The 22,917-nt window shown below is 40.3% G+C and overlaps 1 protein-coding gene across 1 annotated transcript; it reads left to right on the forward strand.

Annotated features, from left to right (window-relative positions):
- The first annotated feature begins 222 nt into the window (after positions 1-222).
- LOC134638237 (inositol polyphosphate-5-phosphatase A-like) lies at positions 223-21,607 on the forward strand. Its single transcript, XM_063488758.1, has 15 exons — positions 223-282; positions 3,416-3,457; positions 4,163-4,263; positions 4,542-4,626; positions 13,900-13,963; positions 15,136-15,239; positions 15,473-15,525; positions 15,953-16,072; positions 16,274-16,358; positions 16,461-16,556; positions 16,648-16,722; positions 18,166-18,239; positions 18,330-18,441; positions 21,399-21,467; positions 21,563-21,607. Exons 1-15 carry the CDS (start codon positions 223-225, stop codon positions 21,605-21,607), a joined length of 1,185 nt encoding a protein of 394 aa, XP_063344828.1.
- Positions 21,608-22,917: the final 1,310 nt, after the last annotated feature.

Consider the following 22,917-nt stretch of genomic DNA (forward strand, 5'->3'; position numbering starts at 1 on the left):
CCATTTGGTCAGCCCATTAGAACACCTCCCACTTGCAGAAGGTTTTCCCAGGGTTTGTCAGCAGCAGATGCCCAGTCCTGGCTGCTTATAAAGCTCTCTCTTTCTCAGACACACACCTTGATAAGCTCCTGCAGAGTTTCGTATCGCAGGCCTGCATGAACGTCAGTGGCGACGCTGCTGCTGCTACTACGAAGTTTCCTTGAAACTGCTTGCGTTGTTAACATGGAAACATTAACGGATGTGCTTCTTGTCACTGCAAACGTCGGCTCACTCTTTAATAATGTAAGTAGAATGGCATCACAATTAAAGTCACACTATAATGATGGTATAGTCACAGGATTATATAAAAATTCTAATAGGCTCATGCATAAATAAGTAAGGCAGGAGTAGGGTATAGGGTATGAGGAAAGCTGGGTTTTTTTTAACATTGAATGGGCTCCATTGCATGGAAGAGGATTAAGGACACTGGATGTCTTTTTGTTTTTCCAGAATTCCGAGGAAAAAGTTTAGAATGCTGAAAAAGTCTTCTGACTTCTTTGTCTCGTTGTCTTATTCTGACATCTTAGCAATGCCTTTCTTGCTGCAACTCTTCCAGTCAAACCTTCAACTCGAAGTCTTCTATTCACAGTTGAAACTAAGACTTGCTTACTACGACCGCTATTAAGCTGCGCTTGAAGTTGTTGTCCTGTGAACCGCCTATCACGCAAGCTGGTAACTCTCAGAAACGTCCTCTGATTAAGCTGTGGCTTTTGGTCTGCCAGACCTCTTCCTGTTAGAGTTTGTTTCTGAGTGCCTTTTGATGGTGAAGGAAACTGTACTCACTGACACCTTGACTTTCTTTGTAATTTTTCTGTAGGAAATACCTACATTTTTGAATGTTATGATGGTCTTTCTCTCTTCCACTGTTAATAGCCTTTATAGCAACACACTACATTCTGCAGTGCAGTACTGTTCAACTGATGCTCACGAGGGTGTGGTACCACAGTGTGTTCCAACAAATATCTTTTATGCAGACAGAGGGGGTTGTAAGTAATCCAGAAAAGTTGGAACACCTGTAGGAATTAGTAGCACCAGCTTTCAAGGCTTGATCAACCTCTATTGCTGCAGAACAGCTTTAAATTGTTAACCCATTTTATTTTCCCTGAAAGGGATATTTTGTATAATTCTGAAATGTATGTTATTATTTTTTTTGTTTTGGGTAACCTTACCTTTTTTTAACCTTTGGCAGTTCACCACTTACCTTTTTTTTACCATTTCAAGCTATTCATTCGTATTGCAATAAATAACAGGAAAAAATTGGGCTTCCTAAAACTTTTGCCCGGTAGTGTATATTAAAGCTAAATAGTAGAATATGATGCCCTTCACTGTCAGATAGATCAGGCCAAGGTGTCACGGGATGTGGGGAAGTAGGGAAGAAGGACCCAAATGCAGACTCTTGTAGTGAAAGCTATAAATATTACACAATAAATCCCCGTGCGCTCCCCTGACTCCTGTGTCATGTTTTTCTGCTCCTGAAGTCCGTGCTCCATGTTCTCTGCTCCCGTGTGTCCTCACACCCCGTGCTCGCTGTCTTCTTGTTTTCCCATACTCCTTCTGGGGGAAATAACAGAGGCAGCCGTCAGGACACTCAACTACAGCAAGCATACGCTCACTAACTGCGGCTCACTAGGAAAATTGACATGGAGTCTCACACAACGATCCAGCGTCAGTGAGAGCTCAATCACACTCTTAAATAGCTCCCCCGACGAGGCTGATCAGCTGCAGGTGCGTGGCAATATCTTCAGGTGTGGCCAGCCACCTGACAGGGCCACACCCATCAGGCCTGAAGGTGCCTGTCACCCGGCCTATCGGATACAGCTGCACCCCCCCCCCCCCCCCCCCCCCCCACACACACACACACACACACACCAGCCTTTACATACAAGCATGAAAACACAGGAACAGCAGCACCTGTGTGAGCACCTTTATAAAACAAGATGTTCTGGCATATGTTAACAAAGACAGAAAGACACCAGCCATGATCTTGAAATGAAATGCAATGAAATTGCAAATAAAAACCTCAGAACTACATGTCAGATTCTACAAGCCTCAGTTAGAATGTTAAATGTTCCAATTCATGACAGTAAAAAGAAAAAGACTGAACAAGTATGGCTTGTTTGTGTTGCCAGGAGAAAACCTCTCTGACAAAAACATGGCAGCACAGCTTTGGTTTGCAAATTTGCATCTCATCAAACCACAAGATTTCTCAACCAATGTCCTTAAGAAAGACCAGACCAAGATGAAGATGTTTCACCATAATCCACAGTATCACATTTGACAAAAACCAAACACAGCGTATCAGCAAAGACCTCATACAAGCCATCAAGCACAGCACAGCAGCCAGAGGTCGTTGGGGGCCTTGCAGTGATTGAGTCATGAACTCTACTGTATGCAAAAGTATTCTACAGTCAAATATAAGGCCATCTGTCTGACAGCCCAGATTGGGTCATGCTGCAGGGCAATGACCCCAAGCAAAGCAGCAAATTTCCACATTGATGTGAGAGAGTGATAAAGTCATATAGATAATGATTACTCCTAAGTTATTCCTGCATACTCCTACAAGACATCAGATCATTTAGTCTACTTAGTTTATCACACACTCGATCTGCATTTTGCTTTAGTTTTTGTTAAATAAATAATTCCACAGTGTAATATGTAATGCGCAGTTGTTTATGTGGGACGGTATTTAATAATTTTTGAACCTGCTAAGGACAAGATAAACTATTTTTATTATGTCCTAGTAAGTAAAAGCTTAAAACTGAGAGAGGGTGTTATTTATTTTACCATGACTGCAATATTTTTAGTCCTTTAGCTCTTAACATTTTAAATGGTTGAAGATTGGCTAACCTTTTTTCTTTAATTTGGTGTAGTTGAGATATAAAGTAACATTTTATAACTTTAAAATGTGTTAATTAGTGGGCATGGAAATCATGGAGCAATGTAAAAAAAATGATGATATCAAAATACATTGTCCACAATAATACTGCTATCATGGCATTGTGATTCTGTGATAATTGAGACACTGCAATAGCAGTGATATATGATTATATCTGTGCAAGTGAGGGAGAAAATAGCAATTAAAAGGAAAAAAACATGAATTAAGTATCTATTGTGTTGTCAGTGTTACGAGTTTCTTTTTCTTCACTGCAAATTGGTTAACATCTGCTGCCTTTAGCCTCACGATCTGTGAAATTTAAATAGGGACATCACGTTATCATAGATTAAAACGGGAAAGTAAATATTGTCCGTTTTTGACACCTACAAATAAAAAACCTATGAAAAAAAATCTGATTTCCAAATGTACTGAAAAAAATGTGTTGATCTGTGCCCAAATTATATATATATATGTTTGTTTGTTTGTTTTTACATTTCATAGGTCGGTGAAATTCAAAGCGAATGGTTAAAACAACTGTACAAGGTAAGCTTGAGCCTCTGCATGTTGCAATAATAATATCACAGTTTTCAGAATGTGATATTTCTGTTTTTGTTTTTTTTGTGGAGAGTATGGCCACTTCTAGGAAGCGAAACCTGTGTTGGTTCTGGCCACTGTTCTATTATACAGTTGTAAATACTGATAACATATCTGCATTCAAACATCACTAAAGCAAATGCTTTTTAAAAAGACCAATCGAGACAAACTGAAAGGTCAAATATTTAAGATGTGGACATACTTCAACATACAAGAAAACATTCCACTTTAAAATTTAGAGAAAGTGGCCTCTTTTTGTGAATCGTTTTGTGTAATTGTTCTTTACTAGTGAGGATAAAAAGGCAGGATGATTTCCTTTATTTTATCAAATAACCAGTAAGCAAATCTAACTACAATGTTGCTGTTTTTATTTATTAACAGGAATGATATGTGATTACCTTTTTTATACCTTAACTGCTTAAGATAACTGAACTTCTCTTTTTAAGTATAATTTGGGATATTTTAGTACTTTTGAGCTGCTCCTGCTCTATTTAACTTGGGCTGCATTGCAAACGCAAAATTTCTTGTATCTGACATTACAAATTAAAAGGCTTCCCTGGAGAGGATCATCATTATTGACCTTCTACACCCCTCAGTGCTCTTTAGTGTAAGCATGTACATTGCACTGAGACTGTTTGCTTTGCTTTATAACAGACTATCCAGAGCTACAAGCCACAGTTCATTGCCCTGCACTTGCAGGAGGTGGGAGGAAAGAAATATATGACAAACATGGGCCATGCAGAAGACTTCTTCTGGTAGGATTAATATGCTGATTATAATGCATTTTGCCATTTCCATTGATTCGTTGTTGTCAATTAAACAGTTCCTTATAATGTGTCAACAAAATGAAAACCATCTACAGTTTGATGTCATTTGAAAAGCGAGAACCAGTCAAGTCATTACATCTTTATTTAAAAACATAACATTAATTGATGGTTGTATAGTTATAGTCAGAAGACTCTTAGATCGTTAGATCTGTATACAAAGAAACCTCCATTGCAGTGATCATACTTTTTTGCTCTGCTGTTACCAGGACCCTCGAGTCCAGTGAAGAAATGAAAGACTTTGACAGGTCTTGTATTTATGTGGACAACCAGTTCGAAGGAGATAGCTTCACGGTAAGAAACACAAAAACATCTCATACAGAGTAGTTGCTGTGTGTTAACTGGATGCAGTCAATGCATTCTGCTGGGGAAAATCAGACGTTTCTGAGAGTGACGTGACACAGTGAAACAAAACGTGCTTAGTGACTCCAGTATTACATTACATTATTTTTACATTAATGTTTTTGGAATTACTTTCCCACTTTCCTAGCAAAAGAGAAAGAAAGGAAAACCAACTCAAGACTTTTGCACAGTAGTGGGATTTTTCTTTTTCTTTTTTTTTTGTTAAGTATTAACCCACACTCCTCCCAGGTGATACCCTCACATTCAGTAGCGGTTTTAGATACGGGCGACACGGGCGGTTGCCCGAGGCGGCATCGTGGTGGGGGGCGGCATCACGGGCATCGGCAAAAAAAAAAAAATTGCTCGTACTCATGCTGCCCCGATATCATGCCAGCGCATACTGGGAATGGCATAGGCACCGATCGGTTTTATATCGCCCATTAGCTGGGAGTAAGGGCGCCCTCCGTTTGCGAGGTGCGCCTGCTGCTTGCGGCACAGGGAGGAGAGGGCGGGGCGGCGGGGGATTCTCTGGGTGGCTGGAGCAGCGTCTAATAACCAACTTGCAAAATAAAACAAAATAAAAACAAACCAACAACACGAAAACAGCAGACATTATGATACAGACTTATAATTTGCACCAATGTTTTTTCGAAATTCTATACGGGAAAAGTGAGCGCGAGAGCCCTCGGTGTGCCTGCTCGCTGCTGAAGTCAAAGTAAACTTTATTGTCATCTCCGCTACATACAGTCCAGTATATAGAGAGACGAGACGACGACGCTCCAGTTACAGCAGTGCAAGTAAACAAACAATAAATATAAGAAGAGTAAGAAAATAAATATACACTTCAGGACCAGGGGTAAAGGGATCAATAACAATTTAAAATGTATATTTTATATTTTGTTGATTTAAAGTCTCACACACAACCCGTTTTTAAAGTTTAAAAAAAAGAGAAAAGAAGAGGAGGAGTGTAGCGACTTCCTCAGTCGCTAGAGGCCGGGGATTGAGCCTGCCTATTTGCCTGACGCGCTGTCAACTTTACGCAATAATGCGAGAGGTGGAATTGCTTGCTTGTTTATTAAAGTGCTTGAAAAGTTTACAGAGCAATGTGATCAGCTCGCGATTCAAACTCTTAAAACATCACAGCTCTAATGCAACAAGGGGAAACTCGTTGTGCTGCTGTCAACAAAAACTACGGCTACCCAGCCCTGCTCTCTGTCAAAATCAAACCAGTGAATGACAGACTGACAACGCCCTCTTAATGTCACCGCTAGCACCCACGTGACTCCCCTTACACATCACCATAGCAACCAAACAAATGAAAACCCAGTGATCATTAAAATTCAATACATTTAAAAATGGCTCCTACAAGGAGAAACGAGCAAAAGATACAGGTAAGCAGATGTGTCATTGGATAATGGCAGGTCATCCTAAAACATTAAGAATCAGAATACTTTCTTAATCCCTAAGGAAATTATGTGGGTTACAGTTCCTCCAAGAAGAAATGGTAAAAATAGTAACAGTAAGAGACTAAACTCCAAACAATATATACAATAATATAATATTAATTAGTCAGTGTCAATTGTTGATTTGTCCTGTTCCCATTGTATGACGAATTATGATGTCTGTTTGGTAGCCGTTTGCATACTATGCATACTCTCTCTCTCTTCATATATAGGGTCATATATGTGTGTGTGCGTGCGAGTGGGGGGGCGCCAGAGGGCGTGTTCGCCCGGGGCGCCAAACAGGCTAGGACCACCACTGCTCACACTGAACATTTGACAGTAGGGGTCAATGGCTGCATCTGTAGACTGAAGTTGTGTGAAGTCAAAAAAGGGGATACTCAGTGGCCAGGTGAGAGTAGAGACAGGCCAAAGTCAATACATTTAGGTCTAGATTAAAACTAGGGCCGCTGTCTTCTAAGGCAGAAGACAGAATCTAGCTGAATCCAGTGGAGTGGTTTGGTTTAAACTAGATTAAAACCAACAATGGTCTTAAAGAATTATATATTTTAAAATAAAATAATTAAACATACTCACCGAAAATGGATTTAGCTACATTCTGGACCGCATTTCCGAATGCAGTAGGTAGCAAGTTGATTGGAGACCGTAACAGCCAATCAGAATTTTTGCATCCAAGTCTGTGATTGGCAGGTTTTGTGGCACACTTATAACGGTGTACAGTGGTCTCTCGTGGTTCACCTTTCGCGGCCTCGCGGTCCTGATTGGCTGTAGACCATTGTCAATCAATCTCGTGCCTCCTGTCTCCTGTATAGTACAGAATGCGTTCAGTTTGTCCAACAAACACCACAATGTCGACGAAACGTTTTGCACCGTCAAAGGCACCTGCGGGAACTTTTGGTTTCATTCTGGACTTATTTTTCTACGAAGGTTTGAACTTTGAGAGTGTTTAAACAAGAGAGAAAAGTGTGAAAAAGTTCATGCCTGTCTGAGAAAAGTGTATAAAGTGTGTAGTGCGGGGTTTTACAGCCTTAAAACATCTATAATAACTGTAAAAAATAAAGTTGGCTACTTCGAGGATTTCATCTATCGCGGGGTTTTTTTGGAACATAACTCCCGCAATAAACGAGGGACCACAGTTGAGCGCGCACGAAGCAGAGATGTGAGCACGAATGACACACCTAGAGCAGGTCCGCAGGTATCTGTCAGCACACAGCAGAGATCTGAGCAAGAGCAAATGCCAACAACTGAGCGAGAGGGGCTGTTATTGTGTGTGCAATAATAGCAAATAATAGCAAACACTGAAATACATTTCTTGCACGCAGCAATGAATTTTGTCCCCTCAAATTAAACTTTTCTTCGCGCAAAATAACTTTCTTCTCAAAATGCAACATTTGCGCATGCATTTTTTTTTTACGTGCGCTCAGAAAAGAGGCACAAAAATAAATAATACTTTTGACTGATGTTGGCAAGTGTGCGTTCATAGAACCAGTAAGTCACGTTGGGAACCTATTTTTATTTCTGTTGCTGTTAATTTACCCATGTAGACACCCATTACTACTGCCTGTGTGACAGCTGCTGTAGAAGTAAAGTAGGTAGTAGCCTGGCTTCACAGGTTATTTCTAAGTTGTTTTCTGTTGTTGTGGAGAGTAATTGTTCAGAAAAGGTTTTACCTGATGCAGTTACTGTGCTAACATACGAACCTGTTCTTGCTAATAACCCCTGTGTAAACATAGCGGCATTTAAATGTGAGCAATTGTGTCCACTAGTACGGAACGCCAGGACTGCCATAATGAATTACTTAAATACACCATTAAATAATTAATTAAATGTGGCAATAATTAATTAAAATTGGAATTAATTAATTAAATAAATAGTTATGACACATGTAATTAATTAATTATTGACACATTTAATTAATTATTTATGTATTTCACATTTTAATTAATTATTGACACATTTAATTAATTAATTATTGACACATTTAATTAATTATTTATGTATTTCACTTTTTAATTAATTATTGACACATTTAATTAATTATTTAATGATATATTTATTTATTTCATTTTGGCAGTCCTGGCGCCTGGCTCTCATCATGAATTAATTTTATCTGTCAGCCTCACCCATCAAACTCAGGGGGCGGGGTTAACGCTGCCCATGCAGCTTCTCTAACATTTGATTGGTTGCCGTGCAAAGTAAGTCAAAACAGGTCGATCCTAGATAATCGATTGCTTCTGTAGACTTGAGGCAGCCAGGTATCCCAGAATGCATTTCAAATCACAGGCAGCAATGGTGGTGGTGTAGTTTTAAAATACCCCGTTTTCTGTCAGCAACTACACTTTTAACAGTGTTTTAGCCGCGAATGTCGCGCCGTAATCTTCACATGTCTGGTCAGGTTGTCAACATAGAACATGTTTGCAAAAGTGCTCAGATGTTTTCAGAGATTTCAGTAGCTCTGCTAACAGTCAGCATGCAGAGTGCACCGAGGGGGTTACGTCAACCGGTTTGTTTACATATTCCACTCTCCGTGTTCCACATTCTCATTTTCACTGAACGATCGTCTCTTTCCGCCTGGTCTTGTGTGTTTGTGCTTCTGTAACATAAAGAACGAGCTGACATGTTTCTCACGACACCAGCGATCAGCTCAACAGACCGTCAGTTTACCTGCATGCATACTCCTCACCTGTCAGCTGTTTAACACCTGCTGCTAATTCAAGAAACACGCCCACATTACCTGGTGATCGTCACAGTTTAACTGGGCAGCCGGTGCTCGATATAACGCAATGTCAGCGCATTTTTCTGCATAAGATAAGTAAATATAGTATTTCTCCCGAGTGCAGAGCTGCTGGAGCTTGTTTCCTTACAGAGCACTTTATAGGCGAAGCCACTTTATCAGCGGCTGATGTCCAATCACCGCACACAGCTTTGAAACCTCACCTGAGTTTTAGCTCTCAGTGGTTAAACGCTGGACTTAATTCACTCAGGTTTTGTCTGTCGGGTCACGTTTACTTCGCTGTTTTATTTACAACTGAGCAAATCAGTTTGGCTGAGGCTAAAGTTACGTTTCATAACTGCAGAGTTTTACAGACGTTTAATGGTTCACTGGCACATGTGTTAGACTGAACTATTCGCTTTTCTTTATTTGGTGTGTTTCGGATTTAACAGTGAATTTTGAGATTAAACTCACTTTTAAAATGTTTTTATACAAAGAGGAAAGAGAAGGCGCATTTCCACCGAGAGGAGCAGAGTTTCCAACTACATGTTCATAATACAGACTGCAACCTGGACAGAAATATTATATCATCTATTTTTTAATAGTTATTCAACTGTATTCTAAGCACCAGCTATCTGTTAGAATTTTGAGAGTTTACTTAACTAAAAATAAATGAGGTTAACATATAATTTGTGTGATTTTTTTCTCTCTCTCTTTTTATTCATTTATTTATTTTTTTGCTTTTTCGGTCATGTTGTGTTTAACTGTCAAAGGTTTGTTACAAACTATGAAACACATCGTGCAGACTTCTGGATGTTAGAAGAAAACTAATACTGCTCATGAATGAGACTAAAGGCAGGAAGGTGTCCTTTAAAACTAAACATGTTAGTAGGACCTCCCTATTTATATGAAATAGCACGTGTATTTCAGTAATAGCCTACTGATTTCAGTGTAGTGGTGAACAGTCACACAGCTCACGTGGGTGTTATCTGTGATACTCCTTAACTATAATTTATCCAAGTTAACTTCAGTTAACTCGGAGCGGCTGGACAACAATTTTACATGTATGATCTTAAAACAGGACACAGCCACTTTACGTGCTGGCCTCATATCAAATGTGAACGCAGACTGAGTCTATGTTTGACGTTTGCTTTATATCTAATCTTCCTCTCAAACATTTAAACAGCAGCGAGTCTGCAGCTGAGGGAATACAAACTCAAACTGTCGGAACAGGTTTGCTCGTTTCTTGCTTGGATTCATTTGGTAATTTATTAAATGTATAAGTGTTATTCTAATCTGCTGCTGAGTCTTACACTGATGAAAATGCAGAAAACACAGATAACGAACACCTGTTCAACCAATCACTTTCATTCCACTTTGATCTGCGACAAACTGATGGTTCATCTCTGTTACAGTGTTGCGTTAGACTGCTATATTTTTGTGTTCTTTATGCTGTAGATTTTCAAGTCTCTGGAATAGTTGGCAGTAATAAGGATGCTTTTCTGTAAAATCATATTGATATGACCCGTGACATATTCATAGATGACAGTTAGTCAGCTGGGAAACTCTGGGTTAACTCAGAGAGCTGAAGATATCGTGGATATGCTGACCTCACTCCGTGGTGTACAGGGCCGTTTACCCTCATGATTAATATTCACAATAAAAATATTAGCCAAACATCATGAAGTCTTTATGTGTTTCATAGTGTCGAACAACCTTTGTACAGTTAAAGCCAGCAGTTACTACACGACGGAAACACCAACGTTATCTCTTGTATGCGTTTATACGCAGGTCACGCAGATTACTGAACAGAAACCCAAAGATCAGCTGTTAATCGAATTTATTTGCTCTCTCTCCTCCTTAAACATGTTTTTAATGTTAGTTATACTTCAGAATTGGCGACTGAAACACGTAGGACACATACGAACATCAGGAAATAACACTCCGATAAATATAACCTCAGTAAAAGAAGTCCGTGTCAGCGGGGATTATTACAGCTGTGTACCGGGGCCTGCGCTTTGTCGGCGGTAATAACAGCTGATTGCTTGCGAGGGAGCAGGTCTATCCCACGCTTTGCCATGAGACTGGGCAGACATCTCCGAAATCATCGAAGCACTTTTGCAAAGAGGCTGTATCTTGACAAACCGACCACACATATGAAGATTAAACCACTACATTCTCGGCTAAAAAAAATATTAAAACTGTATTTGGTGACACACAAACAGGGTTTTTCAAAGTTCAGTTCTGCCGGTTGTTGTGGGCTATAAACAATGGCTACCAGGCCAAAGCAATGGTTTTGAGTCGATCAGCATTAACCCCGCCCCCTGAGTTTGATGGGTGAGGTTGACAGATAAAATTAATTCATGATGAGAGCCAGGCGCCAGGACTGCCAAAATGAAATAAATAAATGAATATATCATTAAATAATTAATTAAATGTGTCAATAATTAATTAAAATGTGAAATACATAAATAATTAATTAAATGTGTCAATAATTAATTAATTAAATGTGTCAATAATTAATTAAAATGTGAAATACATAAATAATTAATTAAATGTGTCAATAATTAATTAATTACATGTGTCATAACTATTTATTTAATTAATTAACTCCAATTTTAATTAATTATTGCCACATTTAATTAATTATTTAATGGTGTATTTAAGTAATTCATTATGGCAGTCCTGGCGTTCCATACACTAGAGGGTGGTGTTGATTTAATCTAAATTGGCTATGAGCCATCCTGTCATGTCTTTATGATAATCTTTTCATGGTATCTGTTTCTGTCCACGCTTAAATGGTGTTCTCTGTAGTACTTAATGTGAGAGATTCTGAACCAGTGTTTATGTTTATGTTATTGTACTAATTTAAGAACCGCATCCTTACCAGCTAGAGTGTGTGTTCGATGTGGGCCAGTTTTAAATAAAGTTCTTCAGCACTTTCACTTTTTCACAAAAGTAAAGCATGACCACTTCCACGTCTAGTTGGTTGTAATGGAGGTGGAGTAAACTGGATCCACTCTCCCTGCCCAGCGCGTACTTCCCATGCAAGGGAAGCAAATTCTGTCGGGGATACCTGCCTTGGCACAACATGTCCTTGCACAACAACCTTGTGTTGCAGCCGATGAAACAGACTCCCTCCTTTGCCCCCGGTACCAGGTGTGCTGGGGCACAAGCGGTTGATACCTTTTAAATGGTTTTAATTTTCTGTCTTTATTGATTTTACATTGTCAGCCCCACGTCAGGGATGATTGGGTACTGAAATGTGCGTGTCTGTTTCTCAGATACGCACACTTCAGGGTCCTTTTGGAAATATTTTACTATTATTATTATTATTATTATTATTATTATTATTGTTGTTGTTGTTGTTGTTGTTGTTGTTGTTGTTGTTGTTGTTGTTGTTATTTGCCTGTGCCATTTGTCACTTTAGCAATCAGAATTGTTGTCTTAAGGCCAGCCAAGAAAAACAGGGGAACAGGGGGACAGTAAGAGAAGACACTGAGAGAATCGTTGGATCACCTGTTAAAACAAGAAAAAAGAAAACAAACAAGAGAACAACACAATACAGAGATCAAAGCAACAACTAGATATGTATAAGTAACAGTAAATACTAAATATTGAATGTTATTGAGCAGCACGCAAGGCCGACAGCACACGATATGCTTTAAGATAGCATACAAGGAAGATATAGTTTGTGTCTGTGAGCACCCGTGTGTACACCTGTGTGCATGAGCGCTCTTGATTTCAAAAGGTTTCTCCATGTAACAGTCTGCTAGAAGGTGTGAGAAGCCATAACCCTGCCCCCAGAGCATGAAGCAGCCATGGAGAAGACCCAGGCCCCAGACATCCAGAGGCCCTCCAGAGGCCCTCCAGAGTGCGAAAGCCCAAGGAGGACGACTGGAGAGACAAGTGTGCCACGTTCCCAGAAAGAGCTGAGGAGAGTACCAGATGTGGGGTCACCCAGCAGCCACGGTGCAGAAGCCACAGGTGGCTGCGGTGACGAGCCCACAGGCCGTGCCGGCAGACAGTCATGCCACAGCGGATCGAGCCCCAGTCCCTGAGGTCCGAGGGCACCTCACCCCCCAGATAGGGTCCGACCTTGCCACGGGCACCAGGCCCCGCCAAGCAGCCAGCAGGAGTATGTCGGGTACATACCTGAGCACCCAGCCCAAAGACACTGAGAACCACCAAAGGTTCTGAGGGCTGAGGGCATCAGCCACCGGCAGAGAGTGTGGTGGGTGGAGACAGGCCTCCACACCTGGGTTCCCAGAGAGGCAGAGGTGGAGACTCGGCCTGACACATAGACATAGACAAACTGGCACACACAGACACAAGCATACATTCCCACCCTCACGCACATAAATACAAATACTCAGCAGTCGCACAACGTGGAGACAAACAGAAATGAACACTATACACCCTTTCACACTTCCCAAATACACTCTACACTCCTAGGGTACAGGTACCACCGCCCCCAGGGGGGCAATGAGCCCCCAGAGCCAGGAGATGTTACCCTTTTCCCTGGGGTGGAGGCAAACAGACCGCCCCCGGCCCGGCAGCCGCAGGGATGGCCCAGCGTCCCAGACCCCGACCAGACTGCCAACTCCTCCCAGCCCCCTGTCCCGATGGTGTACAGAGAATGGGGGTGTGAAGACCCCACACCTTACTCAGCGCTCATATGTCTTGTTGATGTGTGATGTTCTAAAGCACATTTAAAACATGGGAGGGGCAAGCTGCTTCCTGCCAGAAAGCAGTAGGTGTCAGCACAGCCCCTCCCGAGAACCTTCAACGTCTACATTTATTTAAAATTGAGAGGTGGGCACCGGCCCCAGGAAAGACTATTATTTAAAGTTTGCTGTGTTTTCGGAGAGTAACAATGCACTGTGTCATACATTCAAACTACAAAGCATACCAAATGTTCTTACTTTCTTTGAAGAGGATCAATGAAACCAAAAGCGTCTGCAGAACGATTACAAGTCCAGTTTTACTATGATTTTTTTTAAGTGGTTTAAATGAAACTGAGTGTAACTGCTATATCTTTTCTATCCACAGGCTTTGGGGAACATGTACTTCATCCACAAGACACTGAAAAATATACAACAGTATGACTTTCATGGTAAAAAACCACAACGCTTACATAGATTTTTTATTTCATCATTCATCATGTCGTGCTTCTTTTCCAAACAGAAAACCCAGCACTGCACCAATGGTCATTACTCAATGCACCTCTTTGATAAAAATCAACCCTTTGGTGCAGTCGGTTGTGCTGTTGCCAGTGTTGGGAAGGTTACTTTTAAAATGTATTCCACTTCTGTTACTCAATGAGAATAACGTTATTCTCATTGAGTAACGTATATTCTGAATACTTTGGATTACTTAATATATTATCATGCTTTTTACAACTACATGAATGCACTATTGCTGTGTGATTTATTACTATTACTGAAGGTTACTCGCCATACCAATACCAACTAGATTTTTAAATCTTGATATAAAATGAGTAACAGTAGGGCTACATTCTTTAGGGCTATGCCTGTAACACTCTGCCTATTGCCTTCCTGTTAAATAATTTTTTGAATAATAATTTTTTAAAATAATAATATTTTTTAAAATAAATTCTTCAAGTCATTATGCGGGCCGCAAGTAGAGGTGACATGGGCCGCGAGATTGAGACATAGGCATTAGAGCCTCTTAATGACTGTTTTGTTTGGGTTTCCACCAGCATGGAATTACCAAAAATAGAGAAACAGGAAAAGACTGCCATGTAATCCATTTATTTCAACAAAGTAACTGTATTCTGAATATCACCTTTTTAAATGGTAACTGTAACGGAATACAGTTACTCATATTTTGTATTTTAAATATGTTACGCCGGTACATGTATTCCTCCCCAACACTGGCTGTTGCAAAATCCTTGTCAGTGTTTAATTGTTAGACATTTCTCTGGCAAACTGTGCTGGCAGTTACAAGGCTACTACTCCTATTTACAAAGAACTCAAATTTAAAGTGGAGCTGCTGTTTTGTTGTTACATAGTCCAGCCACGTTAGGCGTGAAAAAGCTCCTCAGAAAAGCTTATGGAAGGACCAAAACCATCCCGAAGCTGCCACGAAGCTCGGTCACAAAGCAGCTTGAAACAATTGTTGCATGCCGAACACAGTCTAATGGCCCGCTTATAGATTTGCTCATCATGTATGTCCCTCTCATGAGGTTAACACCAGTTTATTGATTGCTGTTTGCATGTTTTCTCACTCTTTAACATGTCACCTCCTTGGCTCTGCCTCTCACAGTTGAGGATTTTATACCAGTGTTGGGGAAGAACAGGTATATCGGCTCTCTGGACAGGGTCACCACCGTGGAGAACGAAAAATTCCCAAAGAATTTCTGTCCTGATGTGAGTATGTATGCATGACTGTGCATCTGGGTATGCCTGTTGAGAGGGGCAAACATGGGCCAAAGGAGATGTTGGGACAAATGAGTCTACTGGGGCTTTCGGGGGGCCATCTACCTGCTCTGACAGGGTGATGAGACAAATTATGTGCAAGAATCAGTAATTACAAATTTAGCCCTTTAAAGACACAGCTCACTGCTGTTTAGTGACTCACTCCAGTTTTTCCTCTGTTGCAGTTCAAGTGGTCCAGAAAGGGCTTCATGAGGACCCGCTGGATTATACACAACCAGTACGTAAAAAACATTCACCTTCACCGTGATGCACCAGCAGGGTTGAACACACTTTCGTGTGTGGCTGTTTGGTGACTTTTTTTGGAAAAATACAAATCTCCTCTTTACTTCACTGGTTAAACTCATAGTATATAAATAATTAATGTAATGTGGTGCTCTGTTGGAGCTTAGACTCGGCATGTTATAGGATGATGGGCAGGGTTTTAATGTCAATAGCAAAGATGTTTTCAAAACCCTAAATTGTAAATTAGATATTTCTACAATGAACTTTGATAAATCTCACAGTGCTGCTGCATCAGTCTGTGTTTCCAGTGAATGGTGCCTGTTGTCAAGGTTGGAGTTATCGGATTGTTTCCTGTTTTTTTCCCCTCCATCTGCCACAACTCACCTTCTTTTGCCTGTGTGTGTCGGGGGGTGTTTTCACAGAGGTCTAGACCTGGTAAATGTCCACCTGTTCCATGATGCCTCTAACCTCATTGCCTGCAACTCCAGTCCTTCCATTTACTCAGCCAACCGCAATAGCGCTCTCAGAAATGTCATCAGCAGGTGAGATTAGCAGCTGCACGCTACTGTGCGAAAACATAATATTCAAAATCTGCTATCATGTAGCTCCTCTTATCCAGTGAATTAGCATTTTAACAGAATCAAGAGAAACATGTATGAGAATTTCCACACTTACAAAGTACATTGGGATTAAGAATTAAAACCCCGTGTTATGACTTAAGGTAGTATTTTTATTTTCCCCAGGAAATCAGACAGTCGGCAAACTGTGCTGCCTTTCTTTCTGTTTGGAGATTTGAACTTCCGTCTGGATACATTTAGTCTGGTCCAGGTATGCAAGAGCATTCATTTTCCCCAAAGTTCAAGTGATGCAATCGTGTACCAGTCTGGAATTTTGACATAAACCCTCTCTCGTTTGTGTTTTTTTGACCAGGATTTGTCCACTGCTGCTAATGTGCAAACAGTGAAGAAGGACAGCAGTAACGAAGTGCAGAGAATCATATATGAAGAAAAGGATAACGACCACCAGGTGACTGGAACAAGAAAATGTCGTTTAAAAAAAAAAAAGCTGGAATTATCTGCTTCAAAAGTTACTTTCTCTGCCTCCTTTTCACCTCTAGGTTCTGCTTCGAATTGAGGAGAAGCTTTTTGCCTACCTGCACCAGGCGGTTTTCAGAGAGGACAATGGCAGAGCAGTAAGAACACAGTCTCACCTTTCACCCATAAAGATATCATCAGTTGCACTACTGAGAAACTCAAGGGAAACTTAGGCTACGTCCACACTAGCCCGGATAGATTTGAAAACAGTGTTTTCGTCTGAAAACGCTCCGCGTCCACACTTTTCAGTCGATTTCACAGAGTTGTGCGTCCACATTGAAACGGCCGAAAACGCTTATGTTCCAGTCCTGCACATGGGCAAAAGCGAGTGAGAATTAAAGAATTTGAAGAAAAGCTATCTGGAGCATGTAGAAACTGATATTAATCTTTTTTAGGGCTGTCAAAATTGAGAGCAATCAAACAACTGCTGTATAATGCCCTCCGCTATCTTTGTTTAATTGGTCACATGACTGCATCACATGACTAAAATGCATCATCGTTTTAGAAAGTCTGTATTTTCGAGTGTCCACACTGCAACGGGACAGCTCCGTTTTAAAATGTATGCGTTTTCGAGAGCGTTTTCAAAACGCTGCGTTTTTCCTTGGTGAAAACACCATTTCAGTGTGGACGGGAGGCCAAAACGGAGAGAAAACAATGCGTTTTTAAACGAAAACGCATTAGTGTGGACGTAGCCTTAGTTTGACCTCTCTTCACAGATTTTACATTAGATTCCATCAGCAGGAATGTCTTGATGCATTCTTGTTAAAGGATTTTTATATGTATTCTGCTCTATTGTAGTTAAAAATCCCTAGTTGTTTAGCTTCATTTAAAACTCCTATTTTACTGTGTTTCATGACAAAGCTTGCATGAGGAAATACCACAGGTGCCTCCACCCTTGCTGAGTTTGCTGAGATAAGCTTGACCAGTTACTATTTTTAACAGTTTAAACATATGTTTCATGCTTATCACCTTGTAAGGATTTGTTTTACACACAAGAGGCACCGACCTGACATATTTTAGGAAGGAGCAGTGTATAAATAAAGAGGGAACTGATGTCTCAGTGTGAGTCTCCACTGAGATCACCCATGTATATACATGCTTGAGTTGTGTCTTTCTTTGCTTGCTGAAATGATTCTCTGACAATTCTCAATCATCCAGGAGAGTAAATCTCCAAAAGTTGACTCTGTTCATCTGGACGTAGCGTTTTGTGGGACAAACGTTTCGTCACTCATCCAAGTGACTTCTTCAGTCTCAGACTGTCTCAGACTGTCTCAGTCTCAGACTGAAGAAGTCACTTGGATGAGTGACGAAACGTTTCTCCCACAAAACGCTACGTCCAGATGAACAGAGTCAACTTTTGGAGATTAGCAGGAATACTTCATAGAAATGACAGCGCAGTAAACACAAAAAGGGAGAAACATTAGTAGTAGTAGTAAACCAAATTATCCCCCATGTTAAATCTGCACCCGCTCACATCATGCTTGTTTTTCACGTGTTGACGTTTGTAGTCATTTGTAACCATAATGGCTTCTGTCCCTCAGCTTTTGAAGTATGACAAAGAAGTTGCAGCCTTCCATGATGTTATTAGGGAAGAGGACATCAAGTTTCCACCAAGGTACGACCTGTAACTCTACTACTTGCTGCAAATTTCTGCCATTTACTTTTCATGCTTTAAGAATTTGTTCCCCTCTCGTCTTGTACTCAGCTACCCATACAGTGAAGAGCATGCTAAACCAACCCAGTACATGAACACTCGCTGTCCTGCCTGGTGTGATCGCATCCTTATGTCACATACAGCCCAGGATTTAATCCACAGGGTGAGTCTTTGTACAATCACATCATTTCTTGATGACAAACATGAACACAATTTGATATAATATGTGAGTTAGCATGACGTGTTAAGGAAGCACTTTGGCAAGCTAGCCAGCCAAAATTTCTAGTCAATGTGTTTTAGCAGTAGCATTAGTTAGCAACATTTTAAGGTTAACCAACTATGCTGCATGACTCTGACTCTGGTTAATTTGTAAACCTTCGCTGATAGTGATGGGTTAATTTATCAGCCGGAGCAGCTCTAGGGGTTTAAATAAATTAGCTAAAACGATCTATTTGGAATAGTGTTTCGCTGAAATATGTGGCTTGCTGCCTATGTTTGCAGGAAAGTCTTACACACTGTTGGCACAGCATGCAAGCATGGACTTCTTCTGATTTTTCTACAAAATTAAGACTTTTACAAAGAAATCTGCACACAGGGTGTTAGAGGACACAGAGGAAGTCAGGGAGGGTATAATTTTGTTCATACTACACAGTGCTCTAGAGTGCCACTAATTTGCTTGCACATGCAACCTAATTTCTCAGTGGTGTGATTAAAAAAAATCTTAGGTCGCACCAGTGCGACCAGCTGTTCGAGTAAGAGAAAATAAAGTCTCCGCAACTTTGAAAGTCTCCATGTGGTCAACAACAGACACACATTATGCCCATATCGTGGTCTAAACCAATCAGAGATAGTCAAGGGCAGGACCTCTCTGATTGGCCGCGGTCCAGATATTCCTATAGGCCTACATGTTAGTACTTTTGAAAGTGCAGGCGGATAGAGAAGGGTGTGTAGCCTAGGCCCTATAGAAGTGGATGTAGCTGTGGGTAATGAGAAAAGATGAAAAGAACGATTGATAACTTTTTCGTTAAGTTAAGGCTTGATCTGTCCGAAATTCATAGCCAGTGCTCTGACATACCATCAACCTCTCAGTTTATGTTTAACACTGGTTCAGAGACGGCATAAGATAATGAGCCACATATGATTGACTCCAAGCCAGAGCCCACTGTAAGTAAAAGAGAGTGGCTTAAACAGTTTCCCTGGCTAAGATACAGTCAAGCTGGCAACATCATGCACTATTTACTGTGGTGCAGTGGCAGTTTTTGATACGGGCGACATGGGCCATCGCCCAGAGCAGCATGGTGAGCATTGGCCAGAAAAAGTTTCTTGCACCCATGCTGCCCCAACATCATGCCAGCGCATTTTTGTGATTGCATGGGCACCAGTCAGTTTTCTATTGCCCATTTGCTGGGAGTAAGGGCGCCCTCTTTTTGCGAGGTGCACCTGCTGCTTGCCGCACAGGGAGGAGAGGGGCAGAGCAGCGGGGGATTCTCTGGCTGGCTGGAGCAGCATCTAATAACCAGCTCGCAAAATAAAACAAAATAAAAACAAACCAACAAAGACAAAAGCACCAGACATCATGATACAGACTTATAATTTGCACTGATGTCTTTTCTAAATTCTATCATGCACATATAGGCGAAAAGTGAGCGTGAGGGCCCTCGGTGCATCTGCTTGCTGCTGCTGCTGTGCTGAAGTGTCACACACAACCCGTTGAAAGGGGAGGGGCAGGGTGCTTCCAAACAGAGCACGTTTCATTGATAATGTTGTCAGTCCTAGCGCATTATGTATTAATTATTTTTTCATGGGTTGTACGAAATCCCAGTAAAAAAAACCCTATACAGACTGAATCTGTGCACTAAGGTGTACGTCTGTTAGGTTATGTTGTGGTGATTCTTGGGCTAGGGGATGGGTGTTGATACTCTAGTGCAAAATTACTGATGGAAGATGGACAAGAAAAGGTCAAAGCCATCAGGTCCTCAGTTTAGAAAAAAAGAGAAAAGAAGAGGAAGAGAAACAAGCAAAAGATAAATGTAAGCTGATGTGTCTTTGGATAATGGGAGGTATTATGTACGACATGTATCCTGAAACAAGATAACATTCATTAGTAGAGATTGGGAAAATGTCTGTTTAGCTTTGTTAGCCACTTGGCTATATAGTAAACTGTAGACAGACAGGCCATCAGAGGAGGCCGAGATGATGAGTTAACAATAAGTGTAACATTGTCTACAATATTGCCAAAGAAGAAGTTCTGTTCACTAAGTTCAAGTGAAATAATTTTTCACACGTACAGTAATGATGTCACTTGCTCCCAGTTTATAGGTGTCATCCCAGACACATTGAAAGAAAAAGTGAAAAAATGCCAAATTACAAGAGTTGGCCATTTGAGGGGCATGTGGCTGCAATGGAGGATAGGCCATAAGATATCAAGCTGTTCAGATGTTCAGATATTGAGATTTTCAGTTTGAAGCCTTTGAGGCACTTTTGATTTAGATTTCCTTTTTATTGAATATATAAAGATATATTTATGTATTCAATAAATATATAAATATATATATTTATATATTTTATATATGTTTTAAATTTAAATTTCAGCTCAGTGAAGCACTTTAAGCACAAGCACTTTTTCCAGTAACTTATCTTTCTTGTAGAAATGTACTCCAAATAAAGAACTGTGTGTTGACAAGATTGTTAGTTAATCATTTACAAATCAATATTGTCTGTATGGACAGCAATTTAAAAGAAAAAGTGAACATAAACAACGTAAAACTGCGATGTTAAGCGATGCAGTTGAAAAATTTGGATGCACCTAAATTTTGTGCTGGTGCACCTTAAGTGTCTTAGGTGCACCAGTGCAACCGTGGCAAAAAGTTAGTCTAGAGCCCTGCTACATGACACTTCGCTCACACACTGCCAATTTAAAAAAAGTATTTAATACCTGAGCACGGTTTTACATGCACACATACTGTATAACCTTTAATATGTAATGTGATGTAAATCCACTATGAAAATAATCCAGCCCAAGGAAAATGTAATACTCAACATTTAACTTAACATGATTTAAGAAGAATCTGTTGGTTATGTCTACATATAAATGATCTTATAGTTCATTCTTCTTTTCAGAAAGATGATGGTGAGAAGAGTGTTGTTTACAACACAATGGGTCCTAATGTCTGTTTGGGAGATCATAAGGTAACAGATTACATAAGCAGTGTGTTGTGCACATTGTGCAGGTCACAAATCAGCCATGTGGACTGACTCTGATGTGTTTTGTTTTTCTTCTGTAGCCTGTGTTTTTGTCCTTCTCACTGAAGACAAATGACCACATCTGATACTTCTAAATGGTAAGAAGTTTCACTGAGTGTGTGTGTGTGTGTGTGTGTGTGTGTGTGTGTGTGTGTGTGTGTGTGTGTGTGTGTGTGTGTGTGTTCTGTACTGCATGTGCAAGTGCAGCTGAGTCGATGTGGTAATTCCAGTGAATGGATTCAGTGTGAGAGAGTGAGCACAGTAATCTTTCTCTGGTCCCTGGAGAGCCATAACCCTACTGGCCCAGTGGAGTCGGGATATGAACTAAGAGTAATGCGTGTGGGACATAAGAGATCCTTTGTGCACATCGTAGTTGGAGTGCAGGCGATCTGCACCTTCGCTGATCTATGTCTATTGAATCCTCTTCGCTGTCACTGTGGCTACACATTAGGTGTAATGCTGGCCTGCTTTTCATTAATTACCACATGGATGGCTGGCTGGAGACACATTCATTGTGCGGGGCATTTTTACGGCCATTTTTATGGCCATGATTTTGTTTTGCTGCCATTTCAATTTATTTTTTTAAGGAAGAACTGCCTTTTCATGATTGTCCTTCTTCACAATGGGAGTGCTTGAAAGAGGCTACAACTATCTTCTTTTGTGTTTTTGACATTTCAAAGCATATGAAAGGTTTAGCCTACTGCTAGTATTTTTAGGCTACATTTTAGCTCTTGCAAGGTGTGTTCATAAACATGTTGTTTATGTAACCGTTTTTTTTTTTTGTGAAGTAATGCCTTGTGTCTTGTCTAGGCTTCGCTGCCTCCGTCCTGGTTGGGTGCTGCTGCCTAAATCAAGTCAGTCAGCAATCAGCAAAGTCCTGTATGTCTGGGGAGCTGTGCTTCTGGCCATTTTGACTACTCATACTCACTCATTGGGTTTTGGAGGCTTAAATGCCTTTGAGTTGTATTTTTAGCCTCATGTGACTTTGTTTAGACTGTCTTTGTAGGGTAGAGCTGCCTTTTAATTTGTTATCCCTCATTTTCTCCTGTTTATGTGGTGATTAGGTAGGTTATTTTTGTAGGGTGTATATTTTGTTTTATTTGAAATTAAGCAAGTTAACTTTTAATTTCTTTTTAGGGATGTTTTGATGTAATATTGGCCTTAGCTTTCCTTAAACTTAAATGTCAATCTGAACCAAACCAAGATTTAAACTGGAAGAAAGTAAACATTTAACAAAATAATCTTATTAAAAAGTATTTTCTTGATATTTAATCTGTGTATTAATAAATATACTATAAACAATGTTAATGTAACTAAAATAGTTGGTGAAATGAAGGAATAAAAAACTAAAACTCACTTTTGAGAAGTACATGAAGTTTCATCCACGCTTAGTAAC

Source organism: Pelmatolapia mariae, linkage group LG12 (genome assembly GCF_036321145.2).
Source record: "Pelmatolapia mariae isolate MD_Pm_ZW linkage group LG12, Pm_UMD_F_2, whole genome shotgun sequence".
NCBI lineage: Eukaryota > Metazoa > Chordata > Actinopteri > Cichliformes > Cichlidae > Pelmatolapia > Pelmatolapia mariae.